This window comes from Zonotrichia albicollis, chromosome 4 (assembly GCF_047830755.1).
Source record: "Zonotrichia albicollis isolate bZonAlb1 chromosome 4, bZonAlb1.hap1, whole genome shotgun sequence".
In the NCBI taxonomy this organism is placed as follows: domain Eukaryota; kingdom Metazoa; phylum Chordata; class Aves; order Passeriformes; family Passerellidae; genus Zonotrichia; species Zonotrichia albicollis.
The window spans coordinates 23,681,453-23,700,787 of NC_133822.1; the positions used below are offsets into that span (position 1 = coordinate 23,681,453).

Here is a 19,335-nt window from a genome sequence, read left to right on the forward strand (position 1 = left end):
GTACAAAAGGGAAGGAAATAACTTTGGATTTCAAATACTCCCTGTGCTTTCACGCTTTGTCTTGGCTGTTTTGTTCACAAGCTCTTCAGTGCAATGAGTGTTGCTTACTCTTTGTATTTGAGCAGTGCCCAGTGTTTTGGCACTCCACCTTACTGAGGGTATTCTGCCCCTTAACAAAGGAACAGCAAAGAGGAGCAAGTAGCAACACTAGAGAACTAAGCAAATCACAAGCATGAGACTTCTCTAAGAAAAGCCTGGCCCCTTTCTGGAGAATGTGCTAACACATGGTGACAAATAATGACTGCCATGCACAATGTCACAGAGTGCTGAACACAGTCCTCAGCCTGTCACCCCCCAGTGCTTCTGTGGGATGTCTTGTACAGCATAGACTTATCTGTCTCTCTAGCACTGTTCATTGCAGACACAAAAAATGCCATTTTATGCCACCTAGAAAAATCTTTATGGCCATTTTATGAGTCCTGTGTGTTGCTTGTGTTCAGCCAAGCAAGGAAGTTCCTGCTTATAGTTAATCTGGCCTCTCACCAGGAAGGCTACTGATGAAAACCAAGTAAAGTTCCTACCTCATGACTGTTCAGTAGCTCTTCCTCATGAACTGGCAGTCAGAACACAAAAGATCATCCTTGCAAATTGCACAGTTGTTGGCTATTGTAGTGAAGGAGTCATGGGTAAAAGGGATGCAGAACATGAGCTTACCCATGGAAATGAAGCCTCTGCTAGTCCAGGTAAGACATGGAGCTGAGGTGGCAGGAGGAGGGAGGCTGTTGCTGCTGCCCATGACACTCTGCACTACAGACACAGTGCTTCAGAGGCAGCAGCACTGCAGGAAGTCATGAGCATTCCCAACCCTATGATCCTTTTTCTCCCCAGAAGTCAAACTGAAGCCTTCTGCAGTTTCCTCCCAAGTTTTTGCTGTCAGTGAAGTATCCTCCTACATGTGCATTTGCCTCAGATCCCCTGGAAACTGCATTGATACAAATTTTAATTTCTTTGTGAAAAACACTCCCAATAGCTGTGGTCCAAGCACATGACCAGACCTGAATGTTGGTGGTCCAGCCATGGCCCTGGCACAAAATGTGAATGGCAGGTGTCAATAAGAGCTCACCGGTACCTGTGCTGCACAGGGAAATAAAGGCCATGTCCTTCAGCAGCTGGGGGGAGCAGAACTCACAAAGTTCTTTGTGCTAGGATTTACACTTTATCCTCCAAAGTGAAACCTAATGAATGAGACATGGCAACAGTGGGATTTTTGACAGGTAATTCACGTGTCACTGCAAAATGCTTCAATCAAGTGAGAGATGAAATTTCATGTAAAGCTGTGTCAGTGCCACAGAAACTGCTGTTTGACATGTAGTCAAACCTCCATCCTGACTCCTTGTCAGGTAGCCTCCCTTCATCTGGGCCTGGTTCTGACAGTCCCTGTCCTGCTAATGGCTGGATGATAATCAGTGGTTTGAGAACCTGAGCTATTAAATCCCTCTTGGTTATCTTATGCCTGTCTTTCTTATATATTAAAGAATAATATTAAAAATTACCCTGGATGTCCCTTTAACTTAGAATGGAAGGTTTTTTAGGACAGAGATGAACTTGTTTGCTATATATGTACATAACACTAGGGTCCTGTCATACTTGCTGAAGGGACAGACATGGTCTGAAGAGGGATGGCAGGGAAAGGTAATGTCAGTGTTGGTCAAAGCCTAATTCCATGTGGATTATGAGTCAGAGCCCTTTGCTGTAGCTGTTTTCAAGCATGATTATATCAAGCAGTGCCATGGGCCTCTGCTGCAAGGAATTATTGTTTTCTTTTTTGTAAATGTCCTTTTCTTTCCAATCAGCCCAGCTGTGTGAGGGTCTGCAATGCCTCCACAGTTTTTAAACGTCACCTCCAGGGTAGAGCAAAACTGCTTGTGAGTGAACTGATTTAAACACAAACAGGCTCAAATCATCCATAGCAAATCTGTTTGAATTTTCCCTGATGCTAGTATCCCCTTGAACCATGTCAGCAGCCACGTCCTTTACCCATAGACCTGGTTCAACTTCCAGAGCCATAGAGCTTGGGGGATTTCCCAAGGTCTGTGATGTCTTGAGACAAGAAGTGATGCCTTTCTTAGATGCACTGCAGATGAAGGGGAACCTTCGTGGTGCTAGGGCAAAAACAGACCCTACTGGCAGGAGCTACATCTAAACACCCTCATCCTTATTATTAGAGAGGAGGTGTCTGACTGGAACCTGAAGGAGACATCACCAATTTGAAGGCATGGGAATTCCAAAATGCTGGTAATTAAAATGATCTGGGCACCAAGCCCATCTCTGAGACCCTCCTCCTACAGATCATTTGTCTCATGATTTGGAAATCATTTCCTTCGCATCTGACAGAATGATGTTCATTCCCTCCCTTCCCCCCACAACAGATAGAAATGACTCACAAACTGTGCTGTCAGATGTACAAAGTAAACAACCCCAAAAACTGATTCTTCTCACCTTCTGTTATTTTTTAAAGCATATGGAAATGTCAAGTATTACTTATAAATTGGTAGATAAAAAGAGACCTGCAAAGGTATGGATTTTAAGATGTCTTTTGAAACCATGCAGTTTTCAAATAAATGTAAATCTCTCCCCTTTAAAGTATTTCTAGTAGCTTCTTGTGACCACTAATGTCTTTGAAAGCAGTGCTGTTTACTTAATTATCATCACTTTCCTTTATTATAGAGCTACGTGAGAAGAAAAATCTCACAAGTGAAACATTATCTTTACTTTCTCTCTGCCCTACTAGCTTTTACTATTTTCAAGGTACATCAAACAAACAAATAAAATTAGGTCTGATCCTAAAGTTGAGTGTGTAGCATTAACTATTTAAATTATATCCAAATCAAATGAAATAATTGAAGAATACACCGAATTCCCTCCCAATACAGTGATGACAAAAGCCTTTTGGAGGGAGGGAGCAGCTTTGCAGTAAATTCCTTCTGTGCACGGATTAAACGCCTCAGCAGCACGCAGCTCTTGAGAACACTTTATTGCTCTGTGCATACACGCATAGAATATAAATTATTGCTTAATTATGTACTGTTCCAGCAGAAGCAGCTTGCAGCATCACCAATAGGCTGCAGAATAGCAAGGGGTTTACTGGAAAATTGCCCTTCTGAAAAAAGCGGAGATGGAAGGATAAATCTGACTGGGTGATGGAGATTTAGTGCGGTGTCCTTGTGAGATTACATCCCCACCTGGGCTGGGACTTAATGCATTTTTATCTTATACCATGGACCAGATAAACTGCAGGGTCTGTCATGATACTGCATTATAGCCACTCTCAGAATGAGGTTTGCATTTGGCCTTTGGCCTCCTGCCTCACAAGGTGCCAGAGGTGCCCAGCAAATGCCAGAGCTGTGCTCCTGCTGTGTGTCACCTCCCCTGTGTGCCTGTCTAGGCACTGCTGCTGCACAAGCTGTAATTTCTTATGGCACCAGAGAGTTATGTGTCCTCAGCTACAACCCCAAACACTTCATGGGGACCATGCTTAGGCTTGTGTAAATCAGCATCTCATATATAAGAACAATGCTACAGCAGCTGAGGGCTGAACTCCAGTTTGCTCTGCTGATACAAGTGTCAGTCCATATTTCACACTGCAGATTTGCACATGGTGACATTTCCATGACTGTATCCCTCGGGGCATGGGACTGCACAGGGAGTGAACACCCATGCTGTGCACAGCCCCAGCCAGTGAGCTGCAGCGATGAGCAAGCACTCTCTGGAGCTGTAAGTTGCCATGTAAGGCAAAAGCAACACTACTTAGCTAAAGGCACAAAGGTTTGATGGACTAGGCAGAGAAGAAAGCTTTCGGATCAAAGCCTGAGTGAATAAACTTCCGAGTACTTTAGCAATGGTGATTCCTATGACCCAACCAAAATAACCTAGCAATAATAAAGTGGGTTTACTACAGCCATTAAGCAAAGATAACGAGTCATGAACTTGCAGCCACAACACAGGAGACAGCAAAAATTGTGCCAGTTGTAGCACTGTGATGTTATTCTGATTTTACTGGAGCAGAAAGCAAAGAAAGGACTTCAGTGTCAAAATGAAGAAAAATTCTAATCCAGAGTTAGAAGAATTATCCCATCCGTGTGCTGGCAAGCACCATGCTTGGCAACATAGAGAGGCTTCTGGCAGGGTCTTTCATCCTCTGCAGTGTGGAGCTCACAGCATGACCCAGGCAGAGGCCAAAAGATTAAACAGAAAGAGGCACTGGAGGTCTGAACAAACTCAAGTGACTCCATCACACCTCAGATTTGCCTCCAATGACGACACATAAATTTAGTATCAAGCTGTACCTTAGGCAGGTTCTTCCCACCCTAGGCATTTGTCAGAGCTAAAGGGAACTTGTGGAGTCATGGTGGGTTTGCCTTGTCACAGGACATGTTCTGTAGTAGGAGGAATCTGTGCACCATGTTGCATCTGGTCTTCTAGTAATGAGCTCATTACATCTATAAGTATGTAAGACCATTTTCTTCCAGTCAAAAAAACTGGACATCTCTCAGAAGGAGCCTCAGAGGATTCTTGTAATCTTTCTTGTGCAGGAAATCCTAAATTGCTGAAAAGTCTACTGATAGATGTTCTTCAAGACAAGTAAGACTGGAGAACAGGTACAGCACAAGTAAATTCAATGCAACCTTCTTCCATATTGCCTACTGTGTGCCACTATAAATATTTCTAGGGGGAATACTTTCAGGTCTAAAAGGATAGTTAAATATCTAAAAGATAGATGCCTTTTTAATCCTTCTATTAGCTGAAGGCAGTACTAAAGAAGCCATTGGGAGTGATGGTGGTGGCTACCTGATTTGGATATTTTCCCCTTTAGGTGCTGGAGAAAAGCCTATCCATTCATTTTTGTCAAGTGACCAAAGGAGTCTTTGCTTGTACAACTTTCAGGATCTTTACTAAAAAAGTCTGTGGGCTCTATTACTGTTTCCCTGAGCTGACCTGTTAGGAAGAGAAAATCCTTTCTATATGTGCTGATACAGTTACTGAGAGAGAATAGTCAGAAATCAAAATTAAATGCAGTTTTGTCTGGTCAGCAAGAACCATTTAGTGCAGGGTACCCCTATGAAGCTTACATCTTCGACATAAATGCCTGCAAGCCACAGACTAGACTGACACTGATTTCAGTGTCAATGCTGAAATCTCCTTTCCTGTGGCAGAGGAAATACCTGCTCATCTTCTGTAGCCCATACAAGTAGATTGGCATGACTTATCTCTGTATGCCCTGGAAGAGCCAGGTTGGGCAGAAATGAGGAAGGCCCTACTCGTTTATAGCTTTTCCCAGTTGTTTTTTAAATGCAGTTTCTAGTGTCCAGTTGGACTCTGTCCAGACGGATTAGACCAAGTGTGTGTGGCAGCGATTTGCCCAAGGGGGAATGTTGCTTTCTGAGCTGACAACCTGAGGAGCAAAGAAAGTGAATCTAAATCTTGCTTCAGCCTCTGCATTTAACAAAAAGATCTGCAACACACAGAAATTTTCTCCCTATTCTCTCTGTAAGGTTTTCTTTCTGTCTAGCAAATCATGCCAGTATTAATCTTCCTTCTGTTGCATGTGCAGTCAGTCCACTTTTATGTCAGGCATGCAAACAGCTCAGCAAAATTTCCTTTTAAAAAAAGACCAACTCAATAATAAATGCCAGTTTTGTTTTCATTGTCTTCCTTTGGCTTTGGTGCATCTTGTCATTGGAATTCAGAAGCCAGCAACAGATCAAAGGCCTCATGACATTATTAAAGGATATGGGACAACCACTGAATTTTAAAATACACAGAACTTGTTTTCCAGGGCTGTGGGTGGGGAAGTCTTTTGTATTTCTACAGAATCTGTCTCCTCTGCCTTATTCCTACTTTATTTTACTTTCTGTCAGCCCCCCAAAGACCTACTGACATCCCTGAAAAGGAACCTGATTGCATGCCCTTCACGGACTGCGTGAAGTTGTCTGTTCCCGTAACTTTGGAAGGTACTGATGCTTCTGCCAGCACCTCCCATCCTGGTGAGGGAGAAATTACAAATCAGTATAGCTGACTCAAAATGAACACACAGAGGAATATGAACAGCTCTTCCCGCTGAAAAGCCAGACAGAGCTGACTCCTTAATTTACTGCACACAAAGTTCAGGGAGACAGATTTGAGCTAGGACAGAAAAACAATGAATTTAGAGGTGTGCATAAACTACTTGCCCTGTCTTTTGCTCCAGACTATAAGATCTCTACACCTCATTAAAGAAGATTTTTCTCTCCTTCTCCTAAGTGCCAGTGCCCTCTCATGATCAGGTACAAGGCTAATGAAATTGTGTTGGTTTTTCTTTCCCCACAGCCTGCAAGTGCACATCTAGGAGCATCAGAAATGAGCCACAGGAAAAAAAAAACCCACAACACATTTGAAGGTTGACTTTGAAGTCAGCTGATAATGTTTCCATGGAGATCAAATGCTATGGAATTGACAATGAATTCTCTTGTTGAGCCTTTCCTTCCAGGGGAAAAAAAGCCCCACAGAACAATACTTCTAACTGACTACACTCTGCAGTACAGTTGGTTATTGACTTGCAAAAAACACATCTATATCCCACCCCTGTTTCCTTATGGAGATGTTACCTCAGGTTTCAACATTTCAATGCTAGGTATGCACCTAGAGAATCAGAGATATTCCTGAGGTACTGGAAAAAAAAAAAAACATCTAGTGAAAATAATATTCTATGAGACAAAAGATATAACTCTGCATTTGAACTTATGTTGTAAATGAGAGTTATCATTCCCCTTGAGGAGTATTATAACATGAAATTATAAAAGAGTATTTCAGTTGCTGATAGGCAGTGACACACAGATGTCTGTATTGCAAAAGTGAGTGATCTTTCCTATTTCCAGAGTCTCCTATTTCCTTTTCAAAATGAGTGCCAGCATAAATAAATAAATGCAAAATGTGTTATTGGTGCACCAGAGAGGAGAGAGAAGTACTAGCAGTTAAGATGTAACATGGACCCCCAGCTCTTTTAAGCCCTGCCATCTGCTGAGCAACTTTTTTCTAGCTGGGAAATGCTCAACAGGCCATCCTGGCAATATATTAACCTCAAAAGATGGCAAAGGGTATGTATGCCTGCCTGAATGATTTCCTAAATATTTATGTTTTGAGTGAAAATAGGAAATTAGATAGCATTCAGAAGGCAAGAGGTAACAGTTGCTGACATTGTTGGATGGTTCACTGGTCTGGATGAAGAAGCAGTTCCAGTTCTACCCCATATCAGGATGTGTGTACGTAGCAGTGAACTCATATCCACAAATACATGCCTGGACATATGTCTGTCAGTATCCTGGTTTTGAAAGACATAAGAAAAGAAAAGCCACACTTCAGACTCAAGAAACCTGGCCTAAAATGGGTCCAAGGAACATGGCCTTGAACCAGGTCTGTGAGAGACACAACAAACTGTGCAGGGAGAGATGTTTTAAAGGAATCATAGGATTGCCTAGGTTGGAAAAGATCACTAAGATCATCAAGTCCGACTGTAAACCCACCACTGCCAAATTCACCACTAGACCATGTTCCTAAGTGCCACATCTACACAACTCTTGAATGCCTCCAGGGATGGTGCCCCTTCTCTAGGCAGCCTGTTTGAACACACTTTTGGTGCAGAGGTTTTTGCTATTACCCAATCTAAACCTTCCCTGGTACAATTTGAGGCCATTTCCTCTTGTTCTATGGTTTGTTACTTGGAGAAGAGATCAAACCCTTCATAGCTACAATCTCCTGTCAGGTAGCTGTAAAGAGGAATAGTCTCCCCTGAGCCTGTCTTCTCCACAGTTACGAACCCCAATTTCTTCAGCTACTCCCCATAAAGGGGGACAAATCCTTAAAAGCAAAGAAGGACATTTTTAGAAACAGGTTAATTCTTATTTCCTGAATATGAATGCTCTTGGCCTTGTTACATTACTTCCTGATGGGCATAAAGCCTGCATGAGTGCTCTGAGCTCTGCTTCTCCTCCCAGGTCCAAAAAGACCTTCATCAGCTCCTTTTCTGCCTTCCACAACACCCTTGTCATGTGTTTGAGGGTTTTAAACAATCAAGAACCTTTGAGTGGTTTAAACATTTAAAGCCTATTAATGCTGTACATTAACTCAAGCTTGTTCCAACTCAAAGCCTTAAATCACTTAGAGCATAATGTGAAATTTAGCCAAAAGCACAGGTAGGAGCCAGAGTGTTCACATGTGTGCTGGGGGAGGCTTGGCAGAGGGGGGAATCATCTTGTTGTGCTGAGCCTGGTCTCAAACACTTTCATAACCCATTTACGGCATCTCTTGATACAAACCAGGCTGTGTCTCCATCTGGAGGTCAATCCACATAAATAAGTTCTCACAGTGGTCTGTAGGGAGTTTTGCCAATTTTTTAAGCTCCTCTGCAGTCATCATTAATTTAGAACCTCCCACAGGAATAAAACATGATTGGTATCTCATTTTTTTCCAGTCTTCCAACTTGTTTTGAATTATAAATACTCTTCAAAGTGGCCAAAGGTATTATGCCTTTGTGAAAACTGTATTTATCCCAAGCTTCACAATTCACATTCCAGTAAATTACTGCAGATCTTGGTTTTTCTAAAGATCACAGGCTGCTGTTTAAGATCTGTCTGTATACACTTGTGCACATACATGTGCAATTATATTTGCCTTCACATAGGGAAAAAAAATAATTGATGTAAAATTTCTAAAACTATTCCTTTTTTTGTGAAGAAGCACAAGAAACTGAACTTTCAAAGAATAATGTTGTATAAATGAAAAAAAATATATGATCATAGGAAATACCTTCCATATTCAGTGTTGTGGTTGATCATGTCACCACAAGTAAACATTCTGAAGAATGGGTAGAGACCTTGATTTTTAATGAAAAATAGAAATCCTAGATGCCCTGTGGGACATATCATATTTCCCAATGAATTCCAGAGAATGGCTCTTACTTTCTCCCTTTGTTTATCTTTCTCTTTGGCAGCTACTACGAAGGTACTTCATAACTGCCTAGGAGACGTCAGTCGCAGAGTTTTGCCTTACACCTGCTACATTAAATTGTTCCATTTTTGTTAAATTATTCAGCAGTGGAAGGATTATTTTGAGACGGCAGGACCACAGTTGCGTAGAATAAACACTCTTATTTTCTACGTTCCGTGCTATTTTCAAAGTACAGTGAGTTAAATTTGAGACTCAAATGACTCAACAGCTGGTAACAACCCATGGCTGCAAATCCACAGATGCCTCTGTTGTCATCTCCTCACACATGCACAGCACGGGCGAGGAAGCCCAGCCAGGGGGTTTGGAAGACAAGGCTCCCTGTGGAGGTGGGAGTGACAGAGGATACGGACGTGTGCAACACAGCTACACTGACAGCAGCTCCCAAGCCCTGGTTTGAAGCCCCTCTTTCTGATGGGGTTGGCATCCCAGCCTGGCCATCAGCTCCTGTGACAGCTGATGGCACTGGCACAGAGCCCTGGGATTGTCCCCATCCCCACTGGCACCTGGTGACAGCCCTGCGTGAAGTGTGGCACAGCCGGGGCACGAGAAGGTGACCCAGCCTAAATGGTCTGTCCATCCTCTGGCTCTGAGGATAATCAAGCATTTTGTTGCCTTTCCCCTGGACTGAGGAAAGGAATATTTTGCAAGTATTTCTGAGAAGGCTGGAAATTACTTATTAAAAGCTATTTCTCCCTGTTGAGAGTTTGTTTGCAGATTGACGAGTTCTTGCTGTACAATGGCCATATTCTGCTGATGCACAATCCAGCCTGCTTGTACTAACGGACAATGCACACGTTCACAAACAATGAATAATGGACATATTCAGAAATGGGGTCGGTAAATCCTTGAAAAAGATACAAGAAGAAGAGTCATCAGGACTCAGCAAGTTTGTCAGCAAGCTTGGGAAAGTAAGAAAAAAGTGAGTCATGGGTGGGCCAGACAACCACAGCAAGACGCGTGAAAAATTAGGTGATCCAATCAGCATTCTATTTTAGACATGTGAACAGCTAGGATTAACCAATCATGTAATACTGGACAGTAGAGATTTATTATAAATATAGTATTTTCAGGGATAATAAATTTGGCTTCACTGGATCACATTAATTATGGTGTGATGTCCCTGAACCTCCGCACCCTGCATCTCCCTAGTTTAAAATTTAAAAAAAGAACACACTCATAACATACATAAGTGTTTTTTTCTTCTTTTCTTTTAAAAAAAAATATTTCTTGCATATCTGAAATAAAACATTACATTATGCCAACACACCTGCATAACTTAATTTTTTATTCCCTCTCACACATCTTTCCTGCCTGCTTATCTTTACTGCAGCAGCCAGCATTGGAATGAACAGGTGATCACCTCTGCTGTGGGAAAGATTTGAAGCTTTTCTAACCCTGACCTAGGTCCTCTGAGTATGGACAGGCTACAGAGAGAAATGTCTCTGCAGCACTCTTAGAGGGGGTCAGAAGAAGCCCAAATCAGTGGCAAAAGGGGAACTGGCAAATGGTACTTGAAACCCTCAGACTGGCAGATCACCACCAGTAAAAAGGGAAGAGAGGATGAAAGAAATTCCTGATTTTTTTGAAAGCAAATGCTAGAACAAAAAATCAGGCCAGAAGAACTCCATACTACTACTATATGTGTACAGCATGACTTCCAGGCCTTTCAGTGCCAGTAGAAAAGGAAGTTTCAGACTCCCAAGCAAAGCTCCAGCACCTCAGGCAAAAATATCACTAGGCAAAGACAAGAAATGAGCTGCTATATGAGACTCCAGATCATTTTATTACAGAACTGCAGGGTGAAGCCAAATCACATATGAGGGCATTTAACAGCTGGAATAATTTCCAAATAGACTAATTAGAGACTGAATTATTAATGGTAAAATCTCTAATTGGCTCAAAGCAAGGTTACAGCAAGAAACCCACTTGACTTTGCAAAGAATAATGAATATTTGCAAGGCTAGTAAAATTACATGCTTCTCTAAGGAAATTGTTAGCAAATGGGGAAAAAAGCCATAAAGTCATCCTAAAGTGTATGTCACAAGACAAAACTGGCAGAGACCTGATAAGACTGAAGAAAACAGGTAAAAGAGTAAACAAGTGCAGAGATGATTTATTACATTCATTTGCAGTAAATTTGGAACGAAATAAGACAACGCAGAAGTCTCTCCCTGAAGGGCTGCCTTGTTAGGCATGCAGTAAAACCCCTAACTATTTCACTGAAATGTGTTCTCAGTACAAATTACAGACTTAGAAAAGGAAAACACATGGATGTGCAGCTGATGGACAGAGCTCTGATAAGGATTATAAAACGTCATTCTTTGTCAGTCTTTTAATACATTTACAAAGACAAGTGAGGTAGCTTTGGCCTTGGATAATTGTGTGCTGAGGCAAGTACCAGAACATGATATTGGAAGTGCCATTTTGTATTTCCAGCTGGGACAACAGACAGCAGTTCAGCAGGGAGGTGCACAAGCTAGAAAGGGGGAGGATGAAATTACTGCCAAAACACTGGATCATGCCATCAGGAGGCAGCCATCCCACTTTCCCCACAGCAGGCACTGATGAGGAGGAAAAGGGCTTTGAAGTATTTAGGTAAGAAGTTGGTCCTGCCCTCAAATTAGAAAATAATGCAAGTCATATGATATTTCAAAACAGCTGACTGAAATCAGCTGGGAAAACATCAGACTATCAGAGATTGTCTTTAAAAGATGATTTTATAAAGCAACACAGTAACAGAAGATGTGATGAGGTTGAGTTTTCATGACTGCAAACCTGAGATGCTGAAACAAGAAAATCCTGAGGATGAATTTGCTGGAGAGCAGGTAGAAAAACCTAGGGTTAGATGGATCAGCTTGCTCACTGATCATGATACAGGAAATATTCACAAACAACTTGATGGAGAACTGAAAGAAAGGATTCCTGGAGACCATGGAATTTGCCTTGGTGGAGTTACCAGTGTGCCGATTCATAGCATCTCAGCTCTCTGGAGCTGGAACTAAAGCTGACATTTGACCTTGACAATATTGGCTAAATTAGATGTCGAGGGAGTGAAGACACCAACCAAAAGAACTGGCAGGTTTGCCATGAAAATAAACCCAAACTAGTGAAATATTTGAATACCTTCAAAAGAACTGCTCAAAGCCAGAAAATGCGAACACCAATTCCTGGGAACTGATGAGGTGGCCACGCCTAGACTTAAAAATGCAAAGGCATAGTTTTGGTGCAAATAAATTTGCTTTGGTCAAAACACAATATATAAAATATCCCACATGCACTTCCTCAGGTAGATGTTTAACTGAATCCCTGTTAGACTAGGTACTTTGTGAGCATGAAAGCATCACGTTTGGCACAGGACTCTGACATTTGGAAGTAGTATTACAGATGCTCCTAAAGTTCCAGAAATTATTATAAAATTACAAAGTTACTGGTTAGAGCTTTTACTTGTGCACAGATTTTCAGTAATTTGCACAAAGAGAAAACACAAGAACCTGCAAGAGGATGTGCTTGGAGTCATGTATAATTTGAGTGTGACCCACTTCTGTAATAGAATTAAACAGTCTCAAGTAAGACAAGTAAAATGAACTAATCACAGTGAAATTTAAAAGCACAATTCCAAATGAAGAAACTATCAAAAAGGGAAACTCCCCCACCTTGCAGGTAAAATGATGCTGACAATACTCGAATGTAACAATAGTGAAATAGGAGGCTGTGCAACAGTACCAGCATGCAAAGTGAGATAAAAAGTACTAAACATAATTTACAGTATCATCTGGCTCTGTAGAAGATGAGGGACTGAAAAAAAATCCTGCTGTGGTCAGGCAAACACTGTTGTTCAAGAGAAGGAATCCAAGTATAAATTGTACAATAAATACCAAAAATTATGGAAAAGAGCTGTAGAAACCATAAGGGATCTGTGATTGCTGTTGATACAGATACATTTGGTCTAAACAGGAAAGATGAATTATTAATAATTTTTAGCTTGTTATAAAACATGCAGAATAGCAGTGTAAAACAGACTCTAAATCATAGTTTACTTGTCCTGGATTCCGGATGAGCTAAAAACCAAATAATGGCCTGCATTTCGTAAACGACTTGTTTTAGCAATTTGCTTGAGAAATTAGATCAAGCAAAGTAAAGCAAGTCCTTATGAGGCACTGCCACATGGGTTAGCAAGAGGACTGTTTGGTAAATATAATAAAGAACCAGAGGTCCAAGCAAGCCACGTCTGCTCTTATTAGATTATTATAGCACGCTTCTCAGTGCTCTGTTGAGATTTCCTGTTCAAAGAATTATGGGCAATAAGGGACAAACCCCATAGATATGTTTAGTTGGAAATGTTTAAGCATTGAAAAAGAGCTATTTGCCTAGAAATAAAACCAGAACAAATGCTGCAAACGTAGCCAAGAGAAGTGGTGTTGAAAATGGAAGGGAAGGTTAGATTTCAGTCTGATTCTATGGCTGCCAATTGAACACAGTCTCCTCTCAGCTGCAGTGAGGTCAGATGGCAGAAACCTTCCAAAGCAGTTTTCCCATTATTGGATCTGAGAAAAAGGCAAAAATAGGAGGCACTCTATCTCCATGCATTTTAAGAAACAGCACAGTAATATGTTGACAGCACTTTTGGCATGGCAGAAGCAAAGGCTATGTATTCAAACCCTGTCCAGCAATAAAAAGTTTAAATTAAAAGACTCATTGGCTGTAAAAGGAATGACCATGTAACACATGACACAGTCTGAAAACATTGATAGCTACTGATTTTTAGATTAGATGGCTCTAGTTGTGTATTTTATTAACTGACTGCTTCAGTTTGTAGATGTTACTTTATGCCCACTTGCTGTTAAAAGAAATCAGTTTAGCAGTTGCTACTGACTTGTGCAAAACAAGAAAGAGGGTAACCTTTGGGTAATACTGATCCACGTGTCTGCACTGAAGCAGAAAATAAGTTTGATCTCCTCCCAGCACATCTTTATTTATAATATTACACATCTTGACAGAAATTGGCAGATAAAATAATCTGGTGCCTCTCATTTAAATTAGTGTTGTGTTCCAACTGCTGGATCTGGTTATTATTTTGTCTATGCAAAGAGCATGCTACGATCAGATGGCTTCCCACTGCATAGGTACTTCCACTCTGTGTTCAAGTCAATTATAAACCTTTTGGTAAACAGTTTCAAGCAATTTGCTTTTTGTGGCATGCTGTCTTTTTCTTATTTTTCAAACCACATTTTTGTAGCTCTTCTGCAAACCTCTCCCACTCTTTCCACATCCTCCCTTAGCACTGACACCTCATTAGGATGTCCAGAAATAGTTTTGCTTAGCCCAGAGGTAACTCTACGTCATGGTCTCATTGCATAGTCCATATAAAATAACACATTTAGCAGCTGCATTGCACTGAAAGCTCCTGTGCAGCTGGATGGTCCCAGCACCCACGATTCCAGAGAGCTTTGCAGAGCCACTACCCTCTGAGAAGGAGCAGCTTGTTCCATGGGGATGACTGAGGCTGTTCTCAATTCTGTGGCCTTGGCTCCATCTCCACTGAAATGTGTGCTGTTTGAGCACCCCAAATATGGCTTTGTAAGCTGTGAGTGACCCATTCCACTACACACAGTTAAAACTGAATCTTTTTTTTTTCACCTGGAAACTTTATCAGTCATCTTTCAAATCACTCACAAATAACCTGGAGCTAACAGATAATTTCTGCAGCTGCACTGGAAACCAACCCATGTATAATAATAATTTCTGAATAGTAAACAAGACATAGCTAGTTTCTAATAAATGTAAGTTTTCTGTACTTATTTAGTATATTCTTAATGTTTTAATCTGAATGTTTGGCTGTAGTAAGTTAAATACCACACAGATATCTGAGCAGATTAGAACAAAATGGCCCCTGTGCAAATTAGGCTTTTAAATAAATAAGAAACACCAAGCTCATCTGGCAAGCATTGCTTATAATGTTTTGACACCCACAACAAACCAGACATCCCCATGAAGACCAGTGTGTGCTTGCACAAGGTCCTAGCAGATTTCAAATGTGTTTGTGGGCACAGAGAGAAATGATGTCTAATGTCACCAGCACACCACTAGAACATAAATACTTGTTACTCCAGCACTTAACTCCTCTTCTGGGACTACAGAATCTCTCCTCTATGTCACACACTGATCTGTGTCACACCACAGTACAGATAAACAGATGATAAAATGCACAGAAGTGATGATCTGCCCGGAGGGCAGAAACCCAGCCAAACAAAAATCAGCAGCAGAGAAAAGAAGAGAGAACAGAAGTAGTGGTGTTCACTTTGAGGCATTCACCCAGAGCTGTGTTTGGGACTTGACTTTCACACCCTTCATTTCAAATAACTGTGCCTTGAAATTTGCTGCTAACAGAAATTTTGATGGCATCTGTAGTAAGGAAGGCTGGTACATTACATGGGGAATGCTGGATGACCTTCAGGTCTGTTGTAGTAGGAATGGGAAGAAGTTCAAAAGCACAGTGTCAGGGCATGGACCTGGGGATTAATAAACCAAACCTCTGTTGTAAATTGGGAGAGCATCAGTAGGAAAGTACAAAGGTGGAAAAAGGTCTGCATGTGTCACCCAACCGCAGGATGACTGTGGGTCTCCAATGTAATGCAGCATGAAAAAAAGGAAATACAACCACAAAATACTTCAGGCAAGGAATCACCAGCAGGGGAAGGAAACCATCACAACACTTATACAAGGCATTGATTAGACCCTGTTAGGGAATGGTCCTTCTCATCCGTGTTTGAGAAAGGCAAGTACAAACAGGAACAAGTGGAAGAAAAGGCTGCTAGATTGATAATTGTTCTTACAGAGAGAAGTCTACAAGAAAGTGTATGTAAAGTGGGAAAAGGAACACAGAGAATGCTCTTCATAGGTACAGCAAAGAAAGAGAAATATAAACTAAAGGTTACATTTGATTCATGAGCAACTGATGAGTAATAAATATAGATTATAACTCTCAGCACAGTTTCTAGGTATCAAAGTGTCCCACTGTGGAATTGGATAGCAGTGGGAATAACATCTGCATAATCCTTGGATTTTTATTACTGAGCTTGCTAAGTGACAACGTTACATCCAACAGGGGAGTACTGCACTAAAACACTCAGATTACCCTTTGTACTACCATGACTTACAGACACTCCAGACAAGTTTTGTGATGGAAGTTAAAGTATCACTGTGTGGTCTTTGATATGCACCAGAAGGAGCTCAGAATGAAACCAAGTCCAGATCAGGCAAAACTACTCTGAAAACATATTTTCAGTGACTTAGAAAAGGAGGGACATGTGGAAAGAGGCAACATGAAAACAACAAGAAAAATGCATTTCTTCAAAAAGCACCATCCTTACCTCCCATGAGGAAGAGAAGCCCTGCCACATACTGCATAAGGCCTCGGTCCCAACAGCAACCCAGGACACCGATAATCCACCCAAAGAGGATGATGGCCACGGCCATGCCCATGAAACCAGCGGTCATCCTGCGCAGATCTGCAGTGGGGAAGACACAAAAACAACATCAGTGGGAACAGTGATAAATCAGCACCATCAGGGCTTCATAACAGTCTTAATCCAAAATGCTACTGATCAGCAAGGACTTCAGCGTGTGTTGGTATGGGATGATTTAAGTAAGGTGATTCAGAGCGAGGACAAACCATAAATTAAATCACTAGCTTGGGTTGGGGAGAGAGAGCAGCTGACTGTTTTAGCACACAATGAAGCTCAGTGCAGATGCACTCAAGTGACTTGTGACAGCTTGCTCAGGAGCTAGAAGTTGTAAAATGGCCTCAGTGCAATGCAGTGTCTAATAACTCCAGTCTCTGGGCACTAGCACAACATCTGTTTACATCTTGCCTTCTCATCTCTGTCCATTACTCCCCAGCATCCAAAGGATGTCCCTGCTCCAGCTGATCAGCAAAGCAATTGCCATGCTTTGTTCCAGCAAACACATGACAGAGCATGCACCTCAATTGTCACCCCACGTGTCACTGAGCCCCTCTGGCCGCAGCTTCCCACGTGTAAGTTGGGCCATGGCACCCAGGGGTGGTAGGAGTGGAACATGGTTCCTCCAGAGCAGCAGGGCACACAGATACTCTGGTGTCAGACGTCATTAAATGCACTCCAGATACACAGCTGGGACAGAGGACACATCCTGTCCTGTCCTCTCCTGTCCCCAGATGGTGACCTTGCCAGATGATTTTTGGTGAGGATGTTTTTGACTGCTCCAGGGAGCACTAAGAGTAGGAGGAGGGCAGGGCACTGGAGAAAAACATTTTTGCTCTTCAACGGGGGACTGAGTACATCTGATGTGGGTGACAGGGGCTGGCCTGCGTTTATTTCATAAATAAAGGAAAGGAAAAGGGCCTCCAAATCTTAATACTTAAAGGAAAACTTAAATAAAGGCCTGGCTATGTTGCACATTTGCCTTCTGCAAAAAGGATGGGACTATGGGACTGCTGGGAACGCTCCTCCTGCATGTGCTGGGAAAAAAAATTCTTCACAGTTGGTTTGGATGTGAAATCTGGGCAGTGAGACCACGTGGCAACTGAAAGACCAAGGACTATGTGAGCTAAAGAGCATCTTCACACCCTCAGATAATGAAACAGATTGGGGCATCTTCACTAACATTTGATTATTCCCTGTCCCCCCTTCACGCCCACATAAAAAGTTTAAACACTGATATATCAAGAGTATATGAGCAAAGAAAATTCCAGCCAAGTCAACTCTGTAAACATTTGTTTCCTTCTTGAGACTTCTTTTTTTTTTGCACAGCAATGATTTTACTTTTTTTTTTTTCCCCTCAAGAAACAGAATGCTTATGACAGAGAAGGAAGATTTGAAAACTGTGAATCATGCACCAGTCTCTATAGCAGCTTTTCTCTTTGGCTGGCCTTTGACTATGTCTCAGTTTCTGTTATTTTTTATGCTTTTCCCACAGTAGATAAAAAGACCAGCAATACCCACAACACAGATTCAATGAATTCTGTGAAGAGGTAAATTACCATCATCAGGGGTTTATAAAACTTCAGTTCCAAAATGCTAAGTGTCTACAAAGGCTATCAGGGTGCTAGGACAGAGGGACTTGAAGGTAGTTTACTCAGTTCAATGTTTATTATAGCACTTTTTATGCAAGATCAAGTTGCAGAACACAACCTCTTCGTTGAAGCTGTAACTCTTTCCTGTGGATTATCACTTATTTTCCAAGGAGTCTCTCTGACAGCATAAAGATAACCAGGTCTTCAGCTCACCAGTAACCAGGCTCTTTTAACAAGATACACATCTTAAAAGTACTTTTGTCTTAGGTTTTGTGACTGTCCCACCACATTTTAATATGTTCAAGGAGCTCTTGTACAAGAAAAAAAAAGCGCATTTCCTGCAGAAATTTGTACTTCCCCCAGGCAGTGTCTCTGTTCCTTGGGAATTTCTCAGAGTGCTTTCCAAAACAAGCAGTAAGTGTTAGAAAGCATTTTTGATGGCCAAGTGTCTTCCTACTTTTTCAGTCCATAAGACCCTGGGCTCAATTTGAAAATGAAAACATAAAATCTTTACTGTTTCCTGCATCATCTTCCATAACAGCACAGCACATCTCTCCAAGGTGCTGCACAGCTCTTAGTGTCAGCCCTACAAACCCCTTGCAATTTATCTTGTGAGTGCTGACTCTAAGTAACACCATTTGCCTGTCCAAATGGAAACAACCTGCCTCTAATGAGCTTAAATAGCTTTATTCAGGTGCAACATGTCCAGAACCCCTCAAATCTACCCCAATGGATAAAACTGGCTGATGGACCCAGTTTCCATGGACCCAGAGTGGATCACAAGTGGATCACATCAACATGTATGCCAGACTTAGGAATGGTGTTTATCTCTATGAATTTTGCCATTAAACAGAAAACTTAAAGGAGCAGGACCGAGATTTGTAGGCCAAATTTGACATTTGTTTCCCTCAACATCTTTTGCTGATCAAGCCTGAAATTCCCTTCCTAACACAACAAAATCCAAATAGAACTTCTTTGTGAACTCTTAGTTCTTACAGGTTCAGTGAGCTTAGTTTAAGATTGCCACTGCTTGGGCCAGTTGCAAATCTGCTCTTCACAAGTCTATCCACTAGAGATTATCTGAAACAAATAAAATATAAACTTTCTTTTCTATTTAAAACTATTTGGCTTTTGTCCTGCCATAAGATCTCTTGAGAGGAGCCCTTGGAAATGGCAGTGTTGGGAAAGGGGGTTGTAAATTTGGTTTCAATAACAGCCTGCTTGTCTAACAGGATCCACCT

The 19,335-nt window shown here is 41.6% G+C and overlaps 1 protein-coding gene across 1 annotated transcript in view; it reads right to left on the reverse strand.

The window, feature by feature from the left end:
- TMEM178B (transmembrane protein 178B) overlaps window positions 1–19,335 on the reverse strand; it is a 222,502-nt gene that overhangs the window by 15,020 nt on the left and 188,147 nt on the right. Inside the window, exon 3 of the mRNA XM_026790817.2 lies at window positions 16,413–16,550. Coding sequence (XP_026646618.1) covers window positions 16,413–16,550 — 138 coding nt within the window. The remainder of the gene's footprint in view (window positions 1–16,412; window positions 16,551–19,335) is intronic.